Source organism: Lontra canadensis, unplaced genomic scaffold (genome assembly GCF_010015895.1).
Source record: "Lontra canadensis isolate GAN:19392208 unplaced genomic scaffold, GSC_riverotter_1.0 scaffold80, whole genome shotgun sequence".
Classification (NCBI taxonomy): Eukaryota; Metazoa; Chordata; class Mammalia; order Carnivora; family Mustelidae; genus Lontra; species Lontra canadensis.
In genome coordinates, this window is record NW_022631074.1 from 9448057 (window position 1) to 9468129 (window position 20073).

At 39.8% G+C, this 20073-nt stretch overlaps 1 protein-coding gene across 2 annotated transcripts in view; it reads right to left on the minus strand.

Moving 5' to 3' along the window:
• GABRR3 (gamma-aminobutyric acid type A receptor subunit rho3) overlaps positions 1 to 20073 on the minus strand; it is a 63813-nt gene that overhangs the window by 491 nt on the left and 43249 nt on the right. The window contains exon 9 of one of the 2 annotated variants that reach the window (XM_032882250.1): positions 17996 to 18621. The exons of the other annotated variant lie outside the window; for it this stretch is intronic. Within the exon in view, the coding sequence (XP_032738141.1) occupies positions 18319 to 18621 (303 nt within the window). The 3' untranslated portion in view covers positions 17996 to 18318. Of the gene's footprint in view, positions 1 to 17995; positions 18622 to 20073 lie in introns of those variants that run through there. 2 annotated transcript variants of the gene reach the window in all.

Here is a 20073-nt window from a genome sequence, read left to right on the forward strand (position 1 = left end):
TGAAAATTACCAAGAGGGGCCCACTGCCAACTGCTCCTCGGCACAGCACCACCCCCAACTGCTGTTCAGGAAGGTGACCAATGTGCCCTGGACCAGTAGCGTCACCTGGTGGCGGGAGCGAGAAGCTGCCTGTTCCCAAATCTTTTCCTCACCACATAAACCTCCTCACTTTTGATTTGCATCTTTTTCTTGAAAATTGCTACGTTATGAGAAACCCAGCTCCCATTAAAAAAACAAACAAACAAACAAAAACAAAAAAACACGAGTTAGAGGCTGCAGAGTAAAAGCTAAAGATAGGTATATCCCATCTTTAAAAAGTTTTAACTTTTAAACTAAGAGAAGACACAATAAAATACCAACATCAGTAACCTCAGACACAGTGCTCCCCCCAACTTTAACACGTACGCCCATCATCTGGGCATCTAGAGCTGAGGCAGGGCTCAGGTTCTGCATTTCTAACAAGCTCCCAGGTAATAATGCTGCTGCTGGTCCACAGCCCACATCTGAGTAGCGACACCCCCAGCTTTGCTGAGCCTCTCTCAGAACTGCCCCCAAACCGCAACTACTGTCACATTTATGATGCTGCTGTCCTTCACCTGGGATTCAAGGATGGTATTTCAAATTACTTTCCAGAAACTGCAAGATTCTATTTCAAAGTGTATGTGTATCTGTATATTTGGGGGGTAGGCACATTGCTCTCAGCCGATTCTTAAAGGAGTTTTTGGCCCCCCAAAAGGCTAAGAACCATTATGTTTATAAAAAACAATTTTTCCCAAAGTACAGTAACTTACAGATATTATGGTTTTCTGTTTTGTAGGGCTAGCAGAATTGTAAGACACTGTTTTCTGCTCCTTTGTTATTATAACTAAGGTGTATTTCAGCTACACAGTGAACTAAGTAGAATTAGTGGTCTGGCCTGGCAAAAAAGTACCCTGGAAATACGTGTTACACACTGTAACAACTAATTTATAAATGAATGCAACCCAAATGTAAATGGAGCAATTTAGGAAGTGGAAACATCAAAATATACAACAACTCTAGTGGCCTTATTTTAGCTTCTAAACTTTGTACCCATAAACAGCTCAAATCAAGTGCTTTTGATAGGAAAACACAGGACTGAGGTGGAAAACGATTACAAATCGACACTAAAAGCTTGCATCGGAGGAGTAAGGGCTTAAGCTTAGGGGGAAAAATTTTTTCGGAGTTTTAGGATATGTCATCCATAAGTCACATTTTCTGAAAATGTTCCCTATTCCTCCTAAGTTCCCGAGACCAGTTTGATTTCTCAACTGAAGGATCAAGGCTTCAGTGAGACAAAGTATTGCTAGTACTTAGAACCCAGATGTGGTATAGAGACAACGAGCTATGAAGACAGATTCAGTAAAGACCACAACCAGTGCAGAAGAGTTACTGCCTGTCCTTCGAAAGGCCCCATGTTTGGCTATTGTCTGAGAACTTAGATTTCAGGAGCATTCCCACCACCTTTAATTAATAAAAGTAACTCACTGTGCCTATATTGTTTATGCACTGTGGTTTATAATGAACACCAGTTTTCCTTCTGGGAGTCTGAAATTCTGGTTGGGGCTTAGTGCCAGGCAGAGGATGCCTACATGGCCAGCCCCCAATAAAAACCCTGAGTTCTGAAGTGTCTGATGAGCCTCCCTGGTTGGCAATATTTCACATGTATAGTCACAACTAGTTGCTGGGCCAATTAAGCACCTAGTCTGTTGCTTTAATAAATCAGCTGTGAGTCCTAGCAAATGACTGAACCTAGGGATGGTCTTAGAGACCCCCAACACATTGCTCCCAATTTTTAAAAAGTGTTAAATTGGTTCAGAAGGTTTGTATCATTAAGGTATCCCATAATGAAAAAGTAATTTCATAGTTAGCCATACATCTCTTATCTCTCACAATTGGTCAGTTTAAAATTTATTTAAGGGATGTGGACAGCAGGAAGAGGACAATAAAAGGCTTTTCTTTAAGCACAATTTATAAATTGTGCTTATATATTATATATATAAGCATTTATATTTATAAAATTTATATTATATAAATATAAATTTATGAAAAGCACATTCTCCAGGAAGTGTGGTTAAACAAAGTACACAAAATACTTAAGCTGAAAATAAAATCACTTAAAGCATTTTTCCCATCTATAATCACCAATAAACCCAGCACTGACTGCATAACAAATGTTTTTGTTAGAATATAAATTTCACTACTCACACTGCCAAAAGTTACAGCATATCTTGTTTTTCTATGTTCATATTGAAATGATTTGAGGCTCAGTTAATTGGAAACTGGCTAAGAAGTTACTGGGAAAATATACTATTTCTCTGATTCTCACACTACCCATATTGTAAGACAACCATTCTTTTTAACACCTTTTGGGGGTGGAGGAGAGAAGAGATGACACACCCTACCACATTAAACATGTAAAAATATTAAGATGCATCACAATTTCAGAAAAAGAGACTATCTCAGAATCTAAAAAATATAGTAATTAAACAAGAAAAACCTTTGTCTAGAAAAGTAAAGCCAACACAAGCCAGACCATAAACCTCAAAGACCACCCAAACAGAAGTTAGAGTAAATACTTTTATAAAGCTACAGGAAAAAAAAAAAAAAAAAAAAAGCTTTAAAAAAGTAATGAGGGGGCGCCTGAGTGGCTCAGAGGGTTAAGCCTCTGCCTTCAGCTCAGGTCATGGTCTCAAGGTCCTGGGATGAACACCGCATCAGGCTCTCTGCTCAGCAGGGAGCCTGCTTACCCCCCTTTTTCTCTGACTGCCTCTCTGCCTACTTGTGATCTCTCTCTCTCTGCATCAAATAAATAAATAAAATCTTTAAAAAAAAAAGAAAGAAAAAGTAATGGGGGGGGGTGTCCCTGGGTCAGGTCATGATCCCAGGGTCCTGGGATATAGTCCCACAGTGGGCTTCCTGCTCAGTGGGGAGTCTGCTCCTCCCTCTCCCTGTTCTCCGCTCCTGGCTTATGCTCTCTCCTCTCTTGCTCACTCTCTCTCAAATAAATAAATAAATAAAATCTTAAAACAAACAAAAAACAAACAGCAACTGGTATCCCATAATGTATACAAATAGAAAATCATGTTATATACCTGAAAGTAATGTTATATATCAATTATATTTCAATTTTTAAGGTTAAAACAAATGCTCCCAATCTGAGTTGACTATAAACATTAAAGTGTAAAAAGATTAAACCAAAACTCAGTTCATATTTTACTAGCTGTCCATAAATTAAAAAAAAAAAAACTAATCTAACCAACTTTAAAGAATGAACTCTACAATAAAATCAATAGATAACCACTCCACGGCTGATAAATATAAACAGAGCCTTTATATTTTTAAGTGTCCTAACCTCCTTTTCTGTAGAAATATTCCCTGACAAGAAGTCAACACAGCTTCTTGAAGGCAACAGCTATCTGCACGTTCCCAGAGCCCAGCACAGAACGTGGCACATGGATCCCCAAGAAATGTCTGCAGAATTCTCCTTTTTCATCTTTTATATATAATTTTAGAGAAAAGTCCTCAAAACCCTTACACAAAACAGGGTTGGAGGGAAACAGTTTATTCAGTGGGGATTGTTCTGATGGCAGTTGTAGCTTGGGTTTTCCACTGCATAGTCAGAGCTGAATGGCACATTAGCCCTCAGTGGTGTGTCTTTATCAGCTCCAGAGGTGTGTTTTACAGGGTAGTCACCAGGAACACTTGTTTGCATGCACATTTCTGGGCCCCATATGAAGCCTATTGGATTAGTCCTTCTGGTAGCTGGGGCCTAGAAATCCACATGAATGTAGTAAATTCCCCACAGGAATTCTGGATCCATTCACACCGAGGATAGTCAAATTCTGCTCAAAAGCACACACACAGGACAGAAATATCACCTGTAAGGAGGTCGCCTAGGCTGACCTAAACCATTTTTTGCTCAACAGAAACGTTTATCCAGAGGAAAAACTGATTCTCTTGTTGACTTAAGGCTGTAATTGGCAGTTATCTTCTTTGCTGCATTTCAAGAAGAAAATGGATTATACCACATTCATGTATTCTGGTGACGCAGGACGTTCAAAAGGATGAGGCGGGATAGGCAAAAGCATCCATCCAAGAGACTGTGGCAGAGGCTGGGAAAATCAGGCTCCTCCACTTAAAGGCGAGTCCAGTGAAATCAATGGCCTGGCGCCGAATTTACAATTAACTAGTGGACTAATCACATCCTGTGACTCCCAGGCCCCTGCTTCCTGAAAACAGTCAGCAACCTGGCCTGACTAACCTGTTGGACAACCCACTGTCGGGCCACCAGGCTAGTCACACGTGCTGAGTGAACTGCACGTGGGGGCTGGAATTTTAAAGTTAGGGCGGGGCGGAGGGCCGCGGCTGCCCTGCTCCGGCTGCCCTGCTCGGCAGCACGGGCTGCTGGTTCCCCAGCTGGGAAGCCTGTCTCCTAGGCCCGACCAGACGCCAGGAGCACAGCCCACGTGGAGGCCGCGCTCCCAGGCAGCCTGCCGCCGGGGCCAGGGCGAGCGTCACTCTCCCTGCCGAGCCTCCAAACTTTCCGAGCGCTCGTCCCAGTCTCCAGACCACCGGCGGCTCACGGGGGCCACTCTCGGTGCCCAGGTCACTCGTGACCCGACCCCTCCCTCCATCCGGGCAGCACCAGACCCGGCGTGTCCTCCCTGCCCCGGTCCCCGTAATCACGGAGCGCGTCAGCGCGCGTCCCCGGTCCCGAAAGCACCAGCGCCCGCCAGCCCGGGCCCCCGAGGCTCCCGGGGACTCGGCTCTCAGGTCTCCCTCCAGGCCCCACCCGCACCCGCGTTCTGGCGGCGGAAGAGCGCTCACGACCCCGCCAGGGGCGGCGCGGGACAGCAGGCGGACACCGCAGCACTCACCCAGCTCGGCCTGTTGCGCGCGGCCGCGAGCGGGCGGGGCGGTGGCTGGGGGAGGGGCGGGGCGGGGCGGGGCGGGGCGGGGCGGTGGCTGGGGGTGGGGAGGGGAGGGGAGGGGCGGGGCGGGGCGGGGCGGGCTGGGCTGGCGTGCGCACGCTAGGGGGCGGCCCGCTCAGGCTCCTGCTCCCGCCGCCGCCTTCCCGCCCCTCCTCTTGGATTCCGTGGTGCGTGCTTCTCGCTCCCGGTTATCCGTGCGGGTTCGGTGTTCACGCCAGCCTGTTTTTCCCTTTAGTGTTAAAGGACGTAGATGGTTCTTGTGTTTGTGTTTGTGTTTTGTTTTTTTAGTTGGAGGCGGATGAGCCTCTGGATTTGGGGCAACAGTTTTAGTACGACCGGGTTCTTACTATGGGGAAATTGAGGCCCAGAGAGGCGAGGTGAGCGGTCCAAGTTTAGGGAGCTAGAGGTCCAGGTGCTCCCATCGCTTTCTTTTGGGCTCTCTATGCTATGATGTGCTGTTTTGTATTGTCAACGGTAATTTATATCGCGTTGCTCCCGCAGTGAGAATTAATCTTGGTTTAAAAGGATACTGGAAGTTCAGCAATTTTTCATTTCGGCCTAAGGCTCTGTACGTCTCAGTATTAGAAACGTTTGGGTGGGGAGGCTGGACTAACCGGACACCGGGTTCAAGGGCACATCTCTGCTCTGGCGTGTTTCCTTTGCTCTGTAGACAGCCAAAGAAGACCCAAAGGAAATTATTTCATTCTGTCAAAATGACTAAGACCAATGCCTATTTCTGACAGGTGAGCAAATGAAAACAAAGTATATCCTTGTCTAACAGTTGTCCAAAACTAACAGTAATAGCAAAACTTGAATTGAGTCCTTGCTAGCAGGACCTGCCAAGTGTTTCATCTGCTCTTCACTTCATCCTCTCTTCAACCTTGTGCGCACCTCCATTTACAGCAGAGGAAGCGGAGTCTGGAGAGGTTAGCTTGCACAAGATCACGTTTAGATCTGGAAGATCTGTCTTTCAGGAAAGACTTTTTCAGAAAGATCTGTCTTCATAAAAAAAACTACAAAAAAAAATCCCTCTAATCCAGTTGACATTATATTGGTAATGTCCTTTCCTTTTTTTTTTGACTACAAAACATCCACTCAAGATAATGTAAGAACAGTATTGATGTTACAAGGATTCAAAAAATGGTAAATTCTTACCCATCTTCATTACATGGAAAAGCAGTACTTTGTGTTTGTCGTAAAGAAAAGTCTCAATGTCAACACAAAAAGCCATTTCCCAGAATATAGAATAGCCCCTAAGATGTCTAACTGAACCAAAGTACATATTGAAGTCAGCTCTGCTGGGGAAAATCATTCATTGTGTATAGGAGTTCTCCTGTTGCAAATTTTGTCTTTCAGTATGTTCTCTCTGATATTTTCATTATAATCCAGATTTCTTAACATGACAGGCAAAACAAAACAAAATGAAACGAAAGTCATGCTCATTCTTTTAGATCTAAACACGGCAGCTGGCATGCCTATAAAGAAAAGGAGGAGGGAGAGAAAGTGAGGAAAAGGAGAGGAGGAGAGAGAAGAGCTTCCAGCATCTATGACCTTCCTAACCTACTGTGGGAGTAATTGGTTTGTTCATCTTTTGCTTTTAGTCCTTTGAGTTTAAAGTTCTTCCAGAGGACAAGCAGCAGACTGCTCCACCTTCTCCAGCTTATTTATTCCAGAGTTATTAAGAAGTCGGTTATTTTGTTTCTGTAAAATGAAACAAAATATGTTTTCATATCTATGACATGAAAACAATGTCATAGATAGCCGAGTCATCGATGGTTAGGGACCCAACCCTGCCCAGAAAAGCCTGCAGAAGCCCCCACATATCTGAATCCAATAGCCTGGTGATCCTCCTGTGGAGCCTGGGAGCAAGATGCTGAGATGATAGGAGAGAGCAGAGGTTTCCATCCTTATCTTGTCTTGGACATAAACCTGAATAGACTTGTCTAGGATTCTTACAAAAAAATAAACTGCAGTCCTGCAGGGGTGCTTTGTGTTTATGACCTTTGTGTTGCCCTTTAAAAGCCAAGTTTGTCATCCTCTCCTGTGATCTCCTAAGCAGTTCCTCCTAGGGAGCACCTCACTGCTGCTCCCCACTGAGGCAGCCCTGCCTGGGCTTCAGGCTGCACCAGCACATCTCTGTCCTTCCTCCACCTCCACTCAGGATGGGCATGAAGAATCTTAGAATCATGGTGTGTGAGTGTCCTTTTTAAGGTTACTGGATCTAACTCAGGGGAGGAGATGCCCAGTATATGAACTTAGCTTTCTCTTTTTGCTAATGCTCAATTTCCTCACTTATAAAGTGAGACTGAACCAAACGATGCTTATCCCTATTGGCTCTCAGATTCTATAATCCTAAGGGTCTGTGAACCAATTTCCACAGGATATTACAAGAAAAATCAGTCTGACTGGAATCATTCATTCAGTCTATATACACTGAGGAGCTTGTAAGGTGACTAATATTTCTATTAGGAATTTTTGTTTCCAAACTTACTTTTATTTTATAGGACTATGACATTGCAGAATTCCAGAAAGCACGGACATTGTTTTAAACTGTATGAATAGTTCCCCCTATGTATTTGTATTCACTTTGGTTCAGAAAAGATTTAAGTAATTTCTATCTTATATATGATTTTATTAAATATCTGTGCCATAATTACTATCATCCTAATTTTGGAAACAATTTATATAATATAAGGAAGCCAAAACATAACAAGGTTAAATAACTTGCTCAAAGTTATACAACCACTGGGGAGTAGATCTGGGACTTAAGTCAAAACCCCAGGCTATCGACTCTTTCGGACCTCATTTTCTGCATGTGTAAAAATGGTTAATTTTGCTTAATTTGTCCAACTCACAAAGCTGCTGTGAGTCTCAGGTGAGATAAGGCAGGGAGAAGAATGTTAAAACTTTAAAATGCTAGGGGCACCTGGATGGCTCAGTCCTTAAGCATCTGCCTTCTGTTCAGGTCATGAACTCAGGGTCCTGGGACTGAGCCCCAGGTCCGGATCCCAGCTCAGCGGGGAGCCTGCTTCTCCCTCTCCCTCTTCTGCTCCCTCTGCTTGTATTCACTTTCTCACTGTCTTTGTCAAGTAAATAAATAAAATCTTTTAGAAAAAAACTTTCAAGTGCTATTCTCAGAGGCATTATTGTTAAATCCACTACAACATCTTGAACATGATTCATAGAATGCATTAAATGCAACTGAGCCTTTTACACATATATGTTTCACTTCATTGACTACACTCATCCAGCAAGTCACCTTCTAACCAACATAGCCATATTACCATGGAATAATCTTGATTGGACTTATGGTAACTTCAGAAGCACACATTTTTTTTTTTTAATGACCTAAGCTGAAGTATTCCAAAGTTATCGTTGTGATACATCTCATTGAAATCAATCCAACTGACTTGAAAAAATACACAATTACTGTTTGGAATTATATTTTACATATTTCTATAACTATGTTTTAAACTCCATGGAGCTACGGAGCACTTGCTTGGCTTAGTCTGTTGAGCATCCACCCCTTGGTTTTGGCTTAGGTCACAATCTCATGGTCCTGAGATCAAGCCTCCCATTGGACTCCATGCTCAGTAGGGAGTCTGATGAAGCTTCTCTCACCCTCTCTCTCTCTAAATATAAATAAGTAAATCTTAAATAAATAAATAAATAAACTCTTTGGAGCCAGGAAATTGCTTTCATTTGTTCTGAAAACTAGGACAGAGCTTTGCACAGTGTAGTAACTCAATGCTTACAAAATTGGATTGGGTTAGTATTCCCATTTTCTTGTCTTGCTTACAGTCTAATTTCTTTTACAGCCTACATCTACAGGAAAGTCAGTGATAGGCTGTTTAACTTTTTAAATAAATGATACTTCAGACCTCCCTTCTTCAAAAGCCAAGCACCTGCAGATTAAAATACACCCTTGGGGAATGCCTGGATGGCTCAGTTGATGAAGCTTCTGCCTTTGGCTCAGGTCATGATCTTGAATCCTGGGATTCAACCCGGCATTGAGCTCCCTGCTCAGTGGGGAGTCTGCTTCTTCCTCTCCCTCTGCTCCTCCCCCTTTTTGTGCTCTCTCTCTCTCTCAAATAAAATCTTTTTTAAAAAAAGTTTAAAAAGTAAATAAATAAAGTACACACTGGGTTTTGACCAGTGACTGTTTTCCTCAGAGTTTTGTCACTAAATATGTTACCCATAAACCCTGAAACAAACTCGTCCATGATTCCTTTTTATTAAGATTTACTTATTTATTTATTTATTTATTTGGCAGACAGAGATCACAAGTAGGTAGAGAAGCAGGCAGAGAGAGAGGAGGAAGAAGGCTCCTTGCTGAGCAGAGAGCCTGATGCAGGGCCTGATCCCAAGACCCCGGGATCATGACCCAAGCGGAAGGAGAGGCTTTAACCCACTGAGCCACCCAGGTGCCCCTTGTCCATGATTCTTATAAAAATAAGATATGCTCCCACATAGGTCCTTTACGTTCATGTTTCTTGGATTGCTTTGTTAAAAAGTAAACAGGTGGGCGCCTGGGTGGCTCAGTGGGTTAAGCCTCTGCCTTCAGCTCAGGTCATGATCTCAGGGTCCTGGAATCGAGGCCCACATTGGGCTCTCTGCTTAGCAGGGATCCTGCTTCCCCCCCCTCTCTGCCTGCCTCTTTGCTTGCTTATGATCTCTTTCTCTGTCCAATAAATTACAAAATCTTTAAAAAAAAAAAAAGTAAACAGGCTCCTACTGAAAATGTTTCCTGGGACACAAGCACAGCATGTAGAGATGGTTGAGAGAAACTCACACTGTGATGGCACATTCATTAACTTATCTTTCCTTAAAATTTTTATCATAATGACCTAATAATGACCAATTGCTTGATCTCTAAGGTGGCGGTAGTTGGGAACTGACAGAACTACTAATGAATCTTTTTGAACTTTCAAGGAAGAGAAAAATATACTTTACATAAACTGCTTCTGAATATAGAAAAGGAAAATAACTCTTAAAAAAAGAAAATTATAGACTCCTGTTATTTATAAAAATAGATGCATAAACTTTGGCATGGATGGAAAAGGAGTATGAAATCACATGAGGTCAGTCAGAGATCTCAGGGTTAACTTCAAGGAACCACAGTGTGTGGACCTCTAAAGACCCACCACCAGGAATGACTACATCATTGGCAGGGCTGTGTAAAAAATGAAAACATAAATGCTTTGTTCCAAAGGTAAGGGGAAGTGCCATTAAAGGTACTAAAATATAGAATGATTTATTTCCTTTGCAGATTCTCTCTTCACTATAATGGTGGTGTTTTTTGTTTTTGTTTCTTGTTTTTTTTTTTTTTTTTGGTATTCAATCTCATGTTCTAGCAAACACAGGACTACTTGAAAGGTGAGTGCGTACCTTCACAGGCATAGGATGGCCCTGTAGTGGCACTCAGCATCCACATTCGCACAGAAGCACATGGCTCACAGGCTACTGAGTACCCCCTCCTGCTAACCACTGGACCAATACTGCTGTGCCCAGGCCAGGGATGGGGAAATAAATATTCCTGATGTACTGGTCAGGGCCCCAACCCAAAGCAGATTGGCCAAACTTAGGAAATTGTCACCTCTTAGCCAGGGCTCATACCGTCCCTGCATAGGGGGTGGGTGACAGCTTTGCTCCAGTCCAGGACTTCTTTAAACACAGCATGGCACCATCAGACTAGGACAGGGAAGTACTGTGGGATGTGTGGATTGGTATATAGGTCCCCATCAGGGCCGGGGGTAGCGTGGGGCTCCGGTGGGGCTGGAAGAGGGGAGCATGAAAGCAAGGTCCAGAACCCATCCCACAGGGCCAGAAGCAGAACTGCATGTCCTGGGCCTTGGTACGTGGGCCATTGTTCAACAGACTTCGCTTACAAAAGACATTCAAAGATTACATTATTAAGAAATTCAAGATGGCAACTGTGAGCATTAAACCCATGGGTGAGGCCTTGTGTAAGGATACTGGTTTAATGCCCATGACACCAGGCCTACCTGCCACCCAATGGACATCAACCAACCAAAAGAACTAGAACATGTTATCACTGAAAAGACTTTTGCCAGTTCTTTCCCTAATCCTCCCCATCCATCTCTTTTCCCTGAACCTGGTGGAATGGAGGAGGGTAGGAGAGAGGCATGTACTAGAGCAGATTTTACCTTTTTCCTAGGACAGTTTCCACAATTCAGGATTTAAGACTGAGGTGAGAAAAGTGAAGACACACTTAAATCAGTCTATACTTTATACTTGAATCTCCATCATCAAAGTGAGTGTTTTGTATGTATGTATGCATGTATGTGTGTCTATATATGGTTGCTGATTGATTGGCTGGTTGACCAATAACTCAAAAGTATCCAAAAAGCTGTGGGATCTACCTGAGATGCCAGCAAGGGCAGAGAAGTAATAGCCAATAAAGTATATTAAAAATAAAGTCATTCTATCTGTACCCCCAACAAGTTCAGACTATTTCATACAAAATAGGGTTCTGCTATGTAATAAATGGTTAATCCACAAGAATCAAGTAGAAATTTTACCACTAAATATACTGCATAAAAGGGGTAAGAGATAATGTCAAGAGAGAATCAAATGAACCTAATAACTTGAATAATTTGATTATTTCGGTCAGGATGGCATATTACATTGATTACTTGGGGACCAACATGCAATTAATTACTTTGATTGCCCAAAGAACACCATCTTTTGTACAAATGAGCAATAATCATCTGATTGCATTAATCTAGACCAGGATATTATCCAAAATAATATAATATAATTAATTCTACCTTCAATTCCAAATCTTCCCTTAAGACACACCATGAAACTCTGAGTTCATTTTATGAATCAACCACAATTTTTGCTCCTACCATTCTTTCTTTTTTTTTTTTTTTAAAGATTTTATTTATTTATTTGACAGGCAGAGATCACAAGTAGGCAGAGAGGCAGGCAGAGAGAGGAAGGGAAGCAGGCTCCCTGCTGTGCAGAGAGCCCGACGCGGGACTCGATCCCAGGACCCTGGGATCATGACCTGAGCCGAAGGCAGAGGCTTAACCCACTGAGCCACCCAGGCGCCCCCTTACCATTCTTTCTTTTGCCTTATTTTTCACCCTGCTTCAAATTCACATTATCTTTATAAGTCACATTAAATTATTAGAGCTCATTTTCACAAAACCATCTCTTTCTTTACTGTGCTCCTGAACTGCATATTCATTTAAAAGCTCTTTTGCAGGTTCTGAGGCTTCTTTCACACTGATTCGGCATTTAATTTAAATATGACTTCATCCAAGCTACAACCTAATTAACAAAACCCATTTTAAGTTATTCTGGGGTGGTCTGATTGCTCTAAAAATTTATCTGCTATGCAGGTTTGTGTTCGTAACACTTCTTAAAAGTGTAAAACACTTGAAACACTTGCATTAATGTTCTCGGAAGAAGAGAAGAAATGAATGTGTGCAACCAGTTTGTTTCCTAGGGCGTCTGGTTCAGTAGCTAGTCTTCTTGGAAATATTAAAACCTATCTGTCCCTTTTAAAGGACTTGAGCTTATCTATCAAACTTGAGAAACTGTTATTGCTTCCCAATAGGTTTAAGAATACTAGCTAATGATATTATAACTTCATCTCCTGTTGATTGCCTAAGGCAAGGAGTGAACAACTAGCTGCATAATTTTGTAGAAAGCCTTTGGAGCACTCTTGTAGAAAATAAGTTTCTATAATGAACTGTATCGATCCCGGGACCAAAAATAATAGCTCATCCATCAAGTGACCTAATTGATAACAAAATGTAGTTCAATGTTTCCTACATCACATTAAGTATCAATATATTGAAAAGAAAACTATGGTAATTTTTCTCAGTGACTGAAATCTCTTTTCCGCAATTGGCCCCATTATTGATCAAAAAACGTTGTGATTCAGCAGTAGATTAGAATTGGAAAAACAAGCGACAATGTTGAACTTTATCTGAAGCCCCTGGTTCCTGGAAAGAAGCAAGAGTCAAAAAATCTGCCCCCTCCACAACCATTTTATCTTCTGAGAAATGACCATGCTGCTGTCATATATTCTAAGTAAGGGTTGCCTCGACCACTTCCACCTCCACCTCTGGATAAGACTCCCTTGTTTTTCTGGGGTTTTTTGGATTTCTGGGCCCGCTTCCTTTATTTTGAGATGTTGCTTATTAACAAATATCCTCCCAGCGCATTTTGTCTTTCAGTTTCTTCACAAGAGAAAACAAAATGTTCAAGTTCTTTGTCAAGTTCAGGGAAGTCAAACTGCAGTTGGAGAGTGATATAATTTTAAAATGACCAGGTGGCCTTTCTTTTCACTACATCAATATCTTTGGGGTAAACTGTAACCCAATGTTCATAGCAGCAATGGCCACAGTTGCCAAACTGTGGAAAGAACCAAGATGCCCTTTGGCAGATGAATGGATAAAGAAGATGTGGTCCATATATACAATGGAATATTATGCCTCCATCAGAAAGGATGAATACCCAACTTTTGTATCAGATGGACGGGACTGGAAGAGATTATGCTGAGTGAAATAAGTCAAGCAGAGAGTCAATTATCATATGGTTTCACTTACTTGTGGAGCATAAGGAATAACACGGAGGACATGGGGAGATGGAGAGGAGAAGTGAGTTGGGGGAAATTGGAGGGGAAGACGAACTATGAGAGACTGTGGACTCTGAGAAACAAACTGAGGGTTTTTAGAGGGGAGGGGGGTGGGGGTTTGGGTGAGCTTGGTGGTGGGCATTAAGGAGGGCACATATTGCATGGAGCACTGGGTGTGGTACATAAAAAACGAATGCTGGAATACTGAAAAGAAATAAAATAAAATGAAAAAATAAATAAGTAAAATGACCAGGACGTTACAGTTTGGCTCTTTTAAAGCAGTGTTTTACAAAGAGCGATTAGGTGGCTCCATTTCACAAATGAGATAGATGGGCTGTGACATTGACTGTGTTGCTTAAGATGCTGCGAGGAAGTAACAGAAGCACCAGGTATAGGATTGAGGTTGAAATAACAATTTCCTTACCACCTTTTTCTCCTACTTTTTTGAGGGTGTTGTTAATCTCAGTGGAATTTTGACCTTAGTAATGACTATAGAATTAGGTATGATTCCTTTCCTCCTTAATCTCCATGTTAAAAAATTATATGTGTGGGTGTGAGTAACTGGAATGGGATTATGAGTGGCACAATACAAAATGATAGACCTGACTCATGAAAACTAATCCACTTGCAAGGACTAAGACAATGTACCATAAATTATGATTATGTAACAAGTCATACACAAATATTTGCAATCTCAATTACTTCCTACTTACAAAAAGGGCTTGTGATGGAAATCACAGTCATGGAAGAAAGTAGAATTTCAATAAATAGGACTGGTTTAATATAGATGTTTTATACAATGTCTAAATGAAATATATACCCATTTAAACAGATAGGTAAGTGAGTCTGATATGGCAGATTCTAGTGGCAAATAGGAATTCTTATAAAGGAAATAAACGTTGAAATTTGGATATGGCTAAAAATTGTATTTGTTTCTAAAATAATTTTACTTTGAAATATTCTTTTTTAAAAAGATTTTATTTATTTATTTCAGACAGAGAGACAGAGTGCACAAAGGAAGGGGAGGGATGGGGGAGAGGGAGAAGCAGATGCCCCACTGACCAAGGAGCCCAACATGGGGCTGGACTCCCAGGACCCTGAGATCATGACCTGAGCCAAAGACAGATGCTTAACCACTGAACCTACTGACTTGAGCCACCCAGGCACCCCTACTTTTAAATATTCTTTATGTTGTTAATTGCAGCCCATTATAATCACAGCCAGTAGGAAATAAAGCAAATGTTCCACAAGAAAAGATGGGTTAAATAAACTATAGTATACTCATTCAGTGGGCTGGTCTGCTGCATATAAAAATTATTTTGGAGGAAAAAAATAACATAAAAAGTTGTTTATGAAAAAAATTTAAATAACTTAAAAGAAATGTTGCTTATGATCCAAAGAAGAAAATCTGGCTACGAATTGCATAAGTTAGACACATTCCCAATTAGAATGTAAGTTCAATAGGTTAGGGAGTGTCCATCTTTCCTGTCTGCCCAACACAGTGTTTGGTATGATATAAGGATTTAAATTAATACATGCTAGTGTATACAAAATGATTCCATTAGAAAAATGTATGTTGTCATAGAAAAACTCTAAGAATATGTATTGAAATGTAATTTATTCTGAGTGGATTTTTTTTTGCCATTTGCTATTTTAAATTTTTATAATGAAATTATATTTTTTTATAATCAGAAAACAATAAAAAATAAGTTAAAAATATATCTTTGCATAGATTTTCCTGGAGCAGTCCCTATAAAATACCCCATTTCTATATTTAGCAGTTTACAGAGCTGGCTGGCTTTTCCTTAAATCTTGGAAAGCAGCTTATTTTCTTAAATCCTCACATTTTATCCAAGCTTATCTCTCACTGAACAATCACACGCAATCTGTTCTGGATTGTGATCAGTAAATGAAGCGAAAATCAAAATGAGGTAACTATTATATGCTGTCTCTCATACATTTCTCAGGTAGCTGTGATTTCATTCTTTCTGAAATAACAGAACCAGAAGCCTTGGTGCTCCCTGGTAGAAATCAAGTTCACAGGAACAGTTCTCTCTTCACAGTCTTCACAAGCCACTGATTTGAGGAGATGAAAACTGGCCAAAGTCCCAGGGGCTCATTCTGAATGCTAATAATTCTCTTGAGCAGCAAACATATTTTAGATATTATGGAAGAGTGTAAAGACCATTTCTAGACATTAACAAAAGCTACATTTGATTGGCTAACAATTGTGCATTAATGCTCCTCAGGAGGAACGCCGAGTGTATGGGTAGTGTGGTAGAGACCTATTCTTCTAGCCTAGACTGCCAAATGTATTCAGGGATCCATTTGATTTGAAATTGTGAAGCGAATATGTGCAGGGGAAGCTTTAGACATCCTGAATGGCATAGTTCAAAGTAGAAGAAAAACAGTCATAGCTGAAGAACCAGAGAGTTAGAAGCAAACAGTGTAGATTTGTTCTGTTCATTTATAGATTTGTCTGTTTTTTTTTTTTTAACATCAGTTATATACAGAGTATTGCAGAATCAGAAGTATTAACCCAACTGTAGTGCTTTGCTCAAATAATAGCTACACATTCTCAAAGAACCACCCAGGATATTAACCAGTTCTGTATTTTGAAAATATAATCCTACAAAATTAACTATTCCTTTTAAGTCAAACTTTCAAACTATTAGATAAATAGTTTTAAAATGTATTTATGGTCTATCTACAATTATATGGAGAAGGGCTTTAATAAATTATATTAGCTAAATTTGGGGCAGTTTCTTAGAAAAATATAATCCTTGAAAACTTTTGAAAGAATTGCCGAAGTTGTGTTAAGAAAATAGAATGAGGAGAAGTGAGTTGGGGAAATTGGAGGGGGAGATGAACCATGAGACACTGTGGACTCTGAGAAAAAAAACTGAGGGTTTTGGAGGGGAGAGGGGTGGGAAGTGGGATGAGCCTGGTGGTGGGTATTTTGATGTGGTACATAAACAATGAATTCCGGAACACTGAAAAGAAATTTAAAAAAATAAATAAAAATTTAAAAAAGAAAATAAAATGAGGGGGCACCTGGGTTGCTCAGTCGGTTAAGCCTCTGCCTTTGGCTCAGGTCATGATCCCAGGGTTCTGGGATCAAGCCTCACATCAGGCTCCCTGTAGAGCAGGGAGCCTGCTTCTGCCTCTGCCTGCTGCTCCCCCTGCTTGTCTCTCTCTCTCTGATAAATAAATAATTTTTTAAAAAATCTTTAAAAAAAAAAGAAAAAAGAAAAACTAAACAGTAGAATGAAGTATCCCAGATACTTAGAGAAGTTATGATAAAGATGGAATTTGCCTTAAAATCTTTTGCACCAAAAAGGAAAATAAGTTTTCTAGTACCTTATGTCTATTCACAGCAAAGAACCAAAATCAATGTTATTGGTAAATAAGCAGTTAGTTACTTATCTCTTCACTTGGCACAAAATAATTCAAATGATTTTGGTTCACTTTATGGATAAATAAATGGCAATACACTGAAAGTAACACACCATTCAATTTATTTCCCTTAATTCAATGCCAGAAATCAAAATAAGAAGGGGGCTATTTCATACTTCCTACTGAAGGCTGATCTCTAAATGGAATTTTTTCACAAAATACTTAACACAAAAGCATGCACACTCCCAGTCTACAAAATGAATGCTGATCATTGGAGGTTTTCTACTTAACATACATTTATTTAATACCCACTAGACCTAATTTATTTGGTTCAACCAAAGTTACTATGGGATTACTGTGGGTTACATAAATTTCATTCAATTTTCACTCAATGCCATGTCTGGAAACATTTTTAGCTGCTTATAAATTGAGAGTCCAACCCTTCATGCATGTTCTTTTCCTTCTTTTGCTATCTGCTTTTCAGAACTCAGATAGTATAGTGTATAAACTTCTACTTTTACAGCTATTGCATTTATTATTTATGAAAGCTACCAGTTCACTATTGCTGATAGGCTGTGTACTCACTGACAGCAGGAACGTCATTTTGTATTTTTTTTAACTACATAACACCTAATAAAGTGCTTGGCACAGGTAGGAAGTCAATAAATATTTGGTGAATATAGTAACTAATTAATTAAATGCCTCCTCAAAGCTATAAAACTATAACTCAACTACAAAATACAAGATCCTATTATTGAAGATTGATGTATTAATTTAATATTAGGATAGGAGCAAAGTTTAGATTTTCTGCTCTTGGAGTCAACAATCTATGAAACATAATACTGAAATGAGATAAAAGACTTGGTTGGAGATGCACAGGGAGGTTCTTCATGGGCATCTCAGTTGTGTGAGTGTCCATAAACCGCCTTGATGCTCATGTTCTTCCTTACAAGGGTTCAACTCTGTTAGGAAATCTGGTACTTGACTAGCACTAAGGAATAAATGTTTCTCAAATTATTGTCCTAGCTTTATTCCTCAGGTAAATACAAATATATATTTATAAAGCAAGGACGATCTAGGAGATGTAGTTACAAAGTCCTTCCTTATGGAAATTGTTTTTCTGTCATATGCACGCCTGTCACTCTTATATATGGAGTCAAATTCTTCTGGGACCTTAAACTCTTGCCTGGATGTAAATCAGTCAACTTTCAAATCTTTTGTAATCCAGGAGACTTGACTGGCTGACTCCCAGTTTAGTCTAGTACTGTCAAACTGATAGTGAAGAGTTGTTTGTTGCTGTTGTTGTTTTTAACATAATCTGTTCCCAAACAAGTATTATATATTGGGAATTTCTCCTCACATGTATATGCCCCAGTAAAACAAATTAAATATAATATACACAATGGGGAAAAAAATCCTTGAATATGTGTCGATGACATGGTTATTCTCCAGAATGATTCCACCAACATCCTCTCCTAAGGATTGCCTTCTCTTTATCTGAGATGAATTTGTGCTGGGACTGCCTGTGGATCTTTCTTGTACGGAGTCCTCTTCTGAGTGTAGAGAAAAGGAAGTCTGGTCCATTTCAGTCTTGCTGTCATGGTAACAACCATCGAAGGCCATGGCTTGAACTCTATCAATATTATACATTCCAGAAGGCTGACAAAAAGACTTTTGTTAGTAAGTCATGAATATGGTTTTGTATGTAGGAATTACAGTAAAAGTCTAAACACTCAGATTTTTAAAATAGTTCCAAAAAATGCTTGTTTATTTTAGAGAATAGAATTCCAGTTTTGTTTTTCGTATCTGGCTAAAAGTCATTTAAATAATAAATGGAAAACATCATCACAGAGATTTGTTTTTAATAAGGATTTAGCAAGGTTTATTATTATCTCTATAGAGATATTTGAACTTTATACAAATAAATGTTTCACAATTATAATGTCAATGTCTTCTAATTTAGTTCTGGCCTGGTAGACTGGAACACTCAAATGTTTCCCCAGAAAGGAATACTGTTTCAGGTATCCCCTTTGTTTCTGAGTAGTATGAATTATTTGCCCTAAGTTTAAGTTGAAATTGAATATGATTTATCAGAAGAGCAATATAAGCCAGTTGGATTTGCTTTTCAACATATTTTTCTCTTTAGAGAAAACATAGCAATACACCCAGTCAGTGTAGGGTTGTTTTTTTTTTGTTTGTTTGTTTTTTGTTTTTTTCCCAAAACCAGAACAATATCATCTGGTGATCCATTTATGCTTAAATTTGGAGTACGGGACAGAAATTATTTTAGCTGCTCTTTTTAAATGCAAATTGGCCAAGTCTTCCCATTTTTGCTGGGAAGTACCTATAAATGATACTATCATGGCCCAATTAAACAACTTGAAACTGGCTTATTTCTCAGAATGAGAGAATTATCAGTGCTTTCTGGCTCTAGTGCCTGATTGAATCTGAACTACCATTTTTCTTTAAGGTTTTACTTTGAAGGAGATCTTGGTTCTTGCTGATACAGAACAGTGTCTACACAGCAGCTGTTACTAATTTCTTTCTGAGAAAATTGAATCACTTCTTGAACTATAGTGAATTTAAGAAACAAACAAATATGAACAGGCTACCACTGGATGAAATTATTTGGAATTCAAATTGGAGGCTACAGAGTGAGTTCTGCCAGAACATGTATTTGGTTCATAGCAATTAAAAACCCAATATTCTACTGAATTCAAGAGACAGAGAATATTTTTTGTAGTCAGTAAACTAACCAAAGACCCATATTCAAGTTATGTTGTCCTTTTTTTTTTGTTTTAGCCATAGAAACTTTTCATAGTAAAATGAAAATGGATCAAGACTCAAAAACTAACTTCAGAGAGCAGAAATAACATTAATAATACTTTGAACTCTGGATCTGAGGATAGAATAACTAATACAGTCTATTCAGTGGTTTCACTATAGTCACCCAGAACACTGCTGGCTTATCCTACTGTACATTATGATAATTTAGAACAATTATATAATTGATTAAATCTTACAGTATACAATTTACCAGTAAGGTGCTAATTTCCACAAATGTGTAATTTAGTTGTTCTAGTAGAAACAGTTTTAGAATGGGTCTTTAAT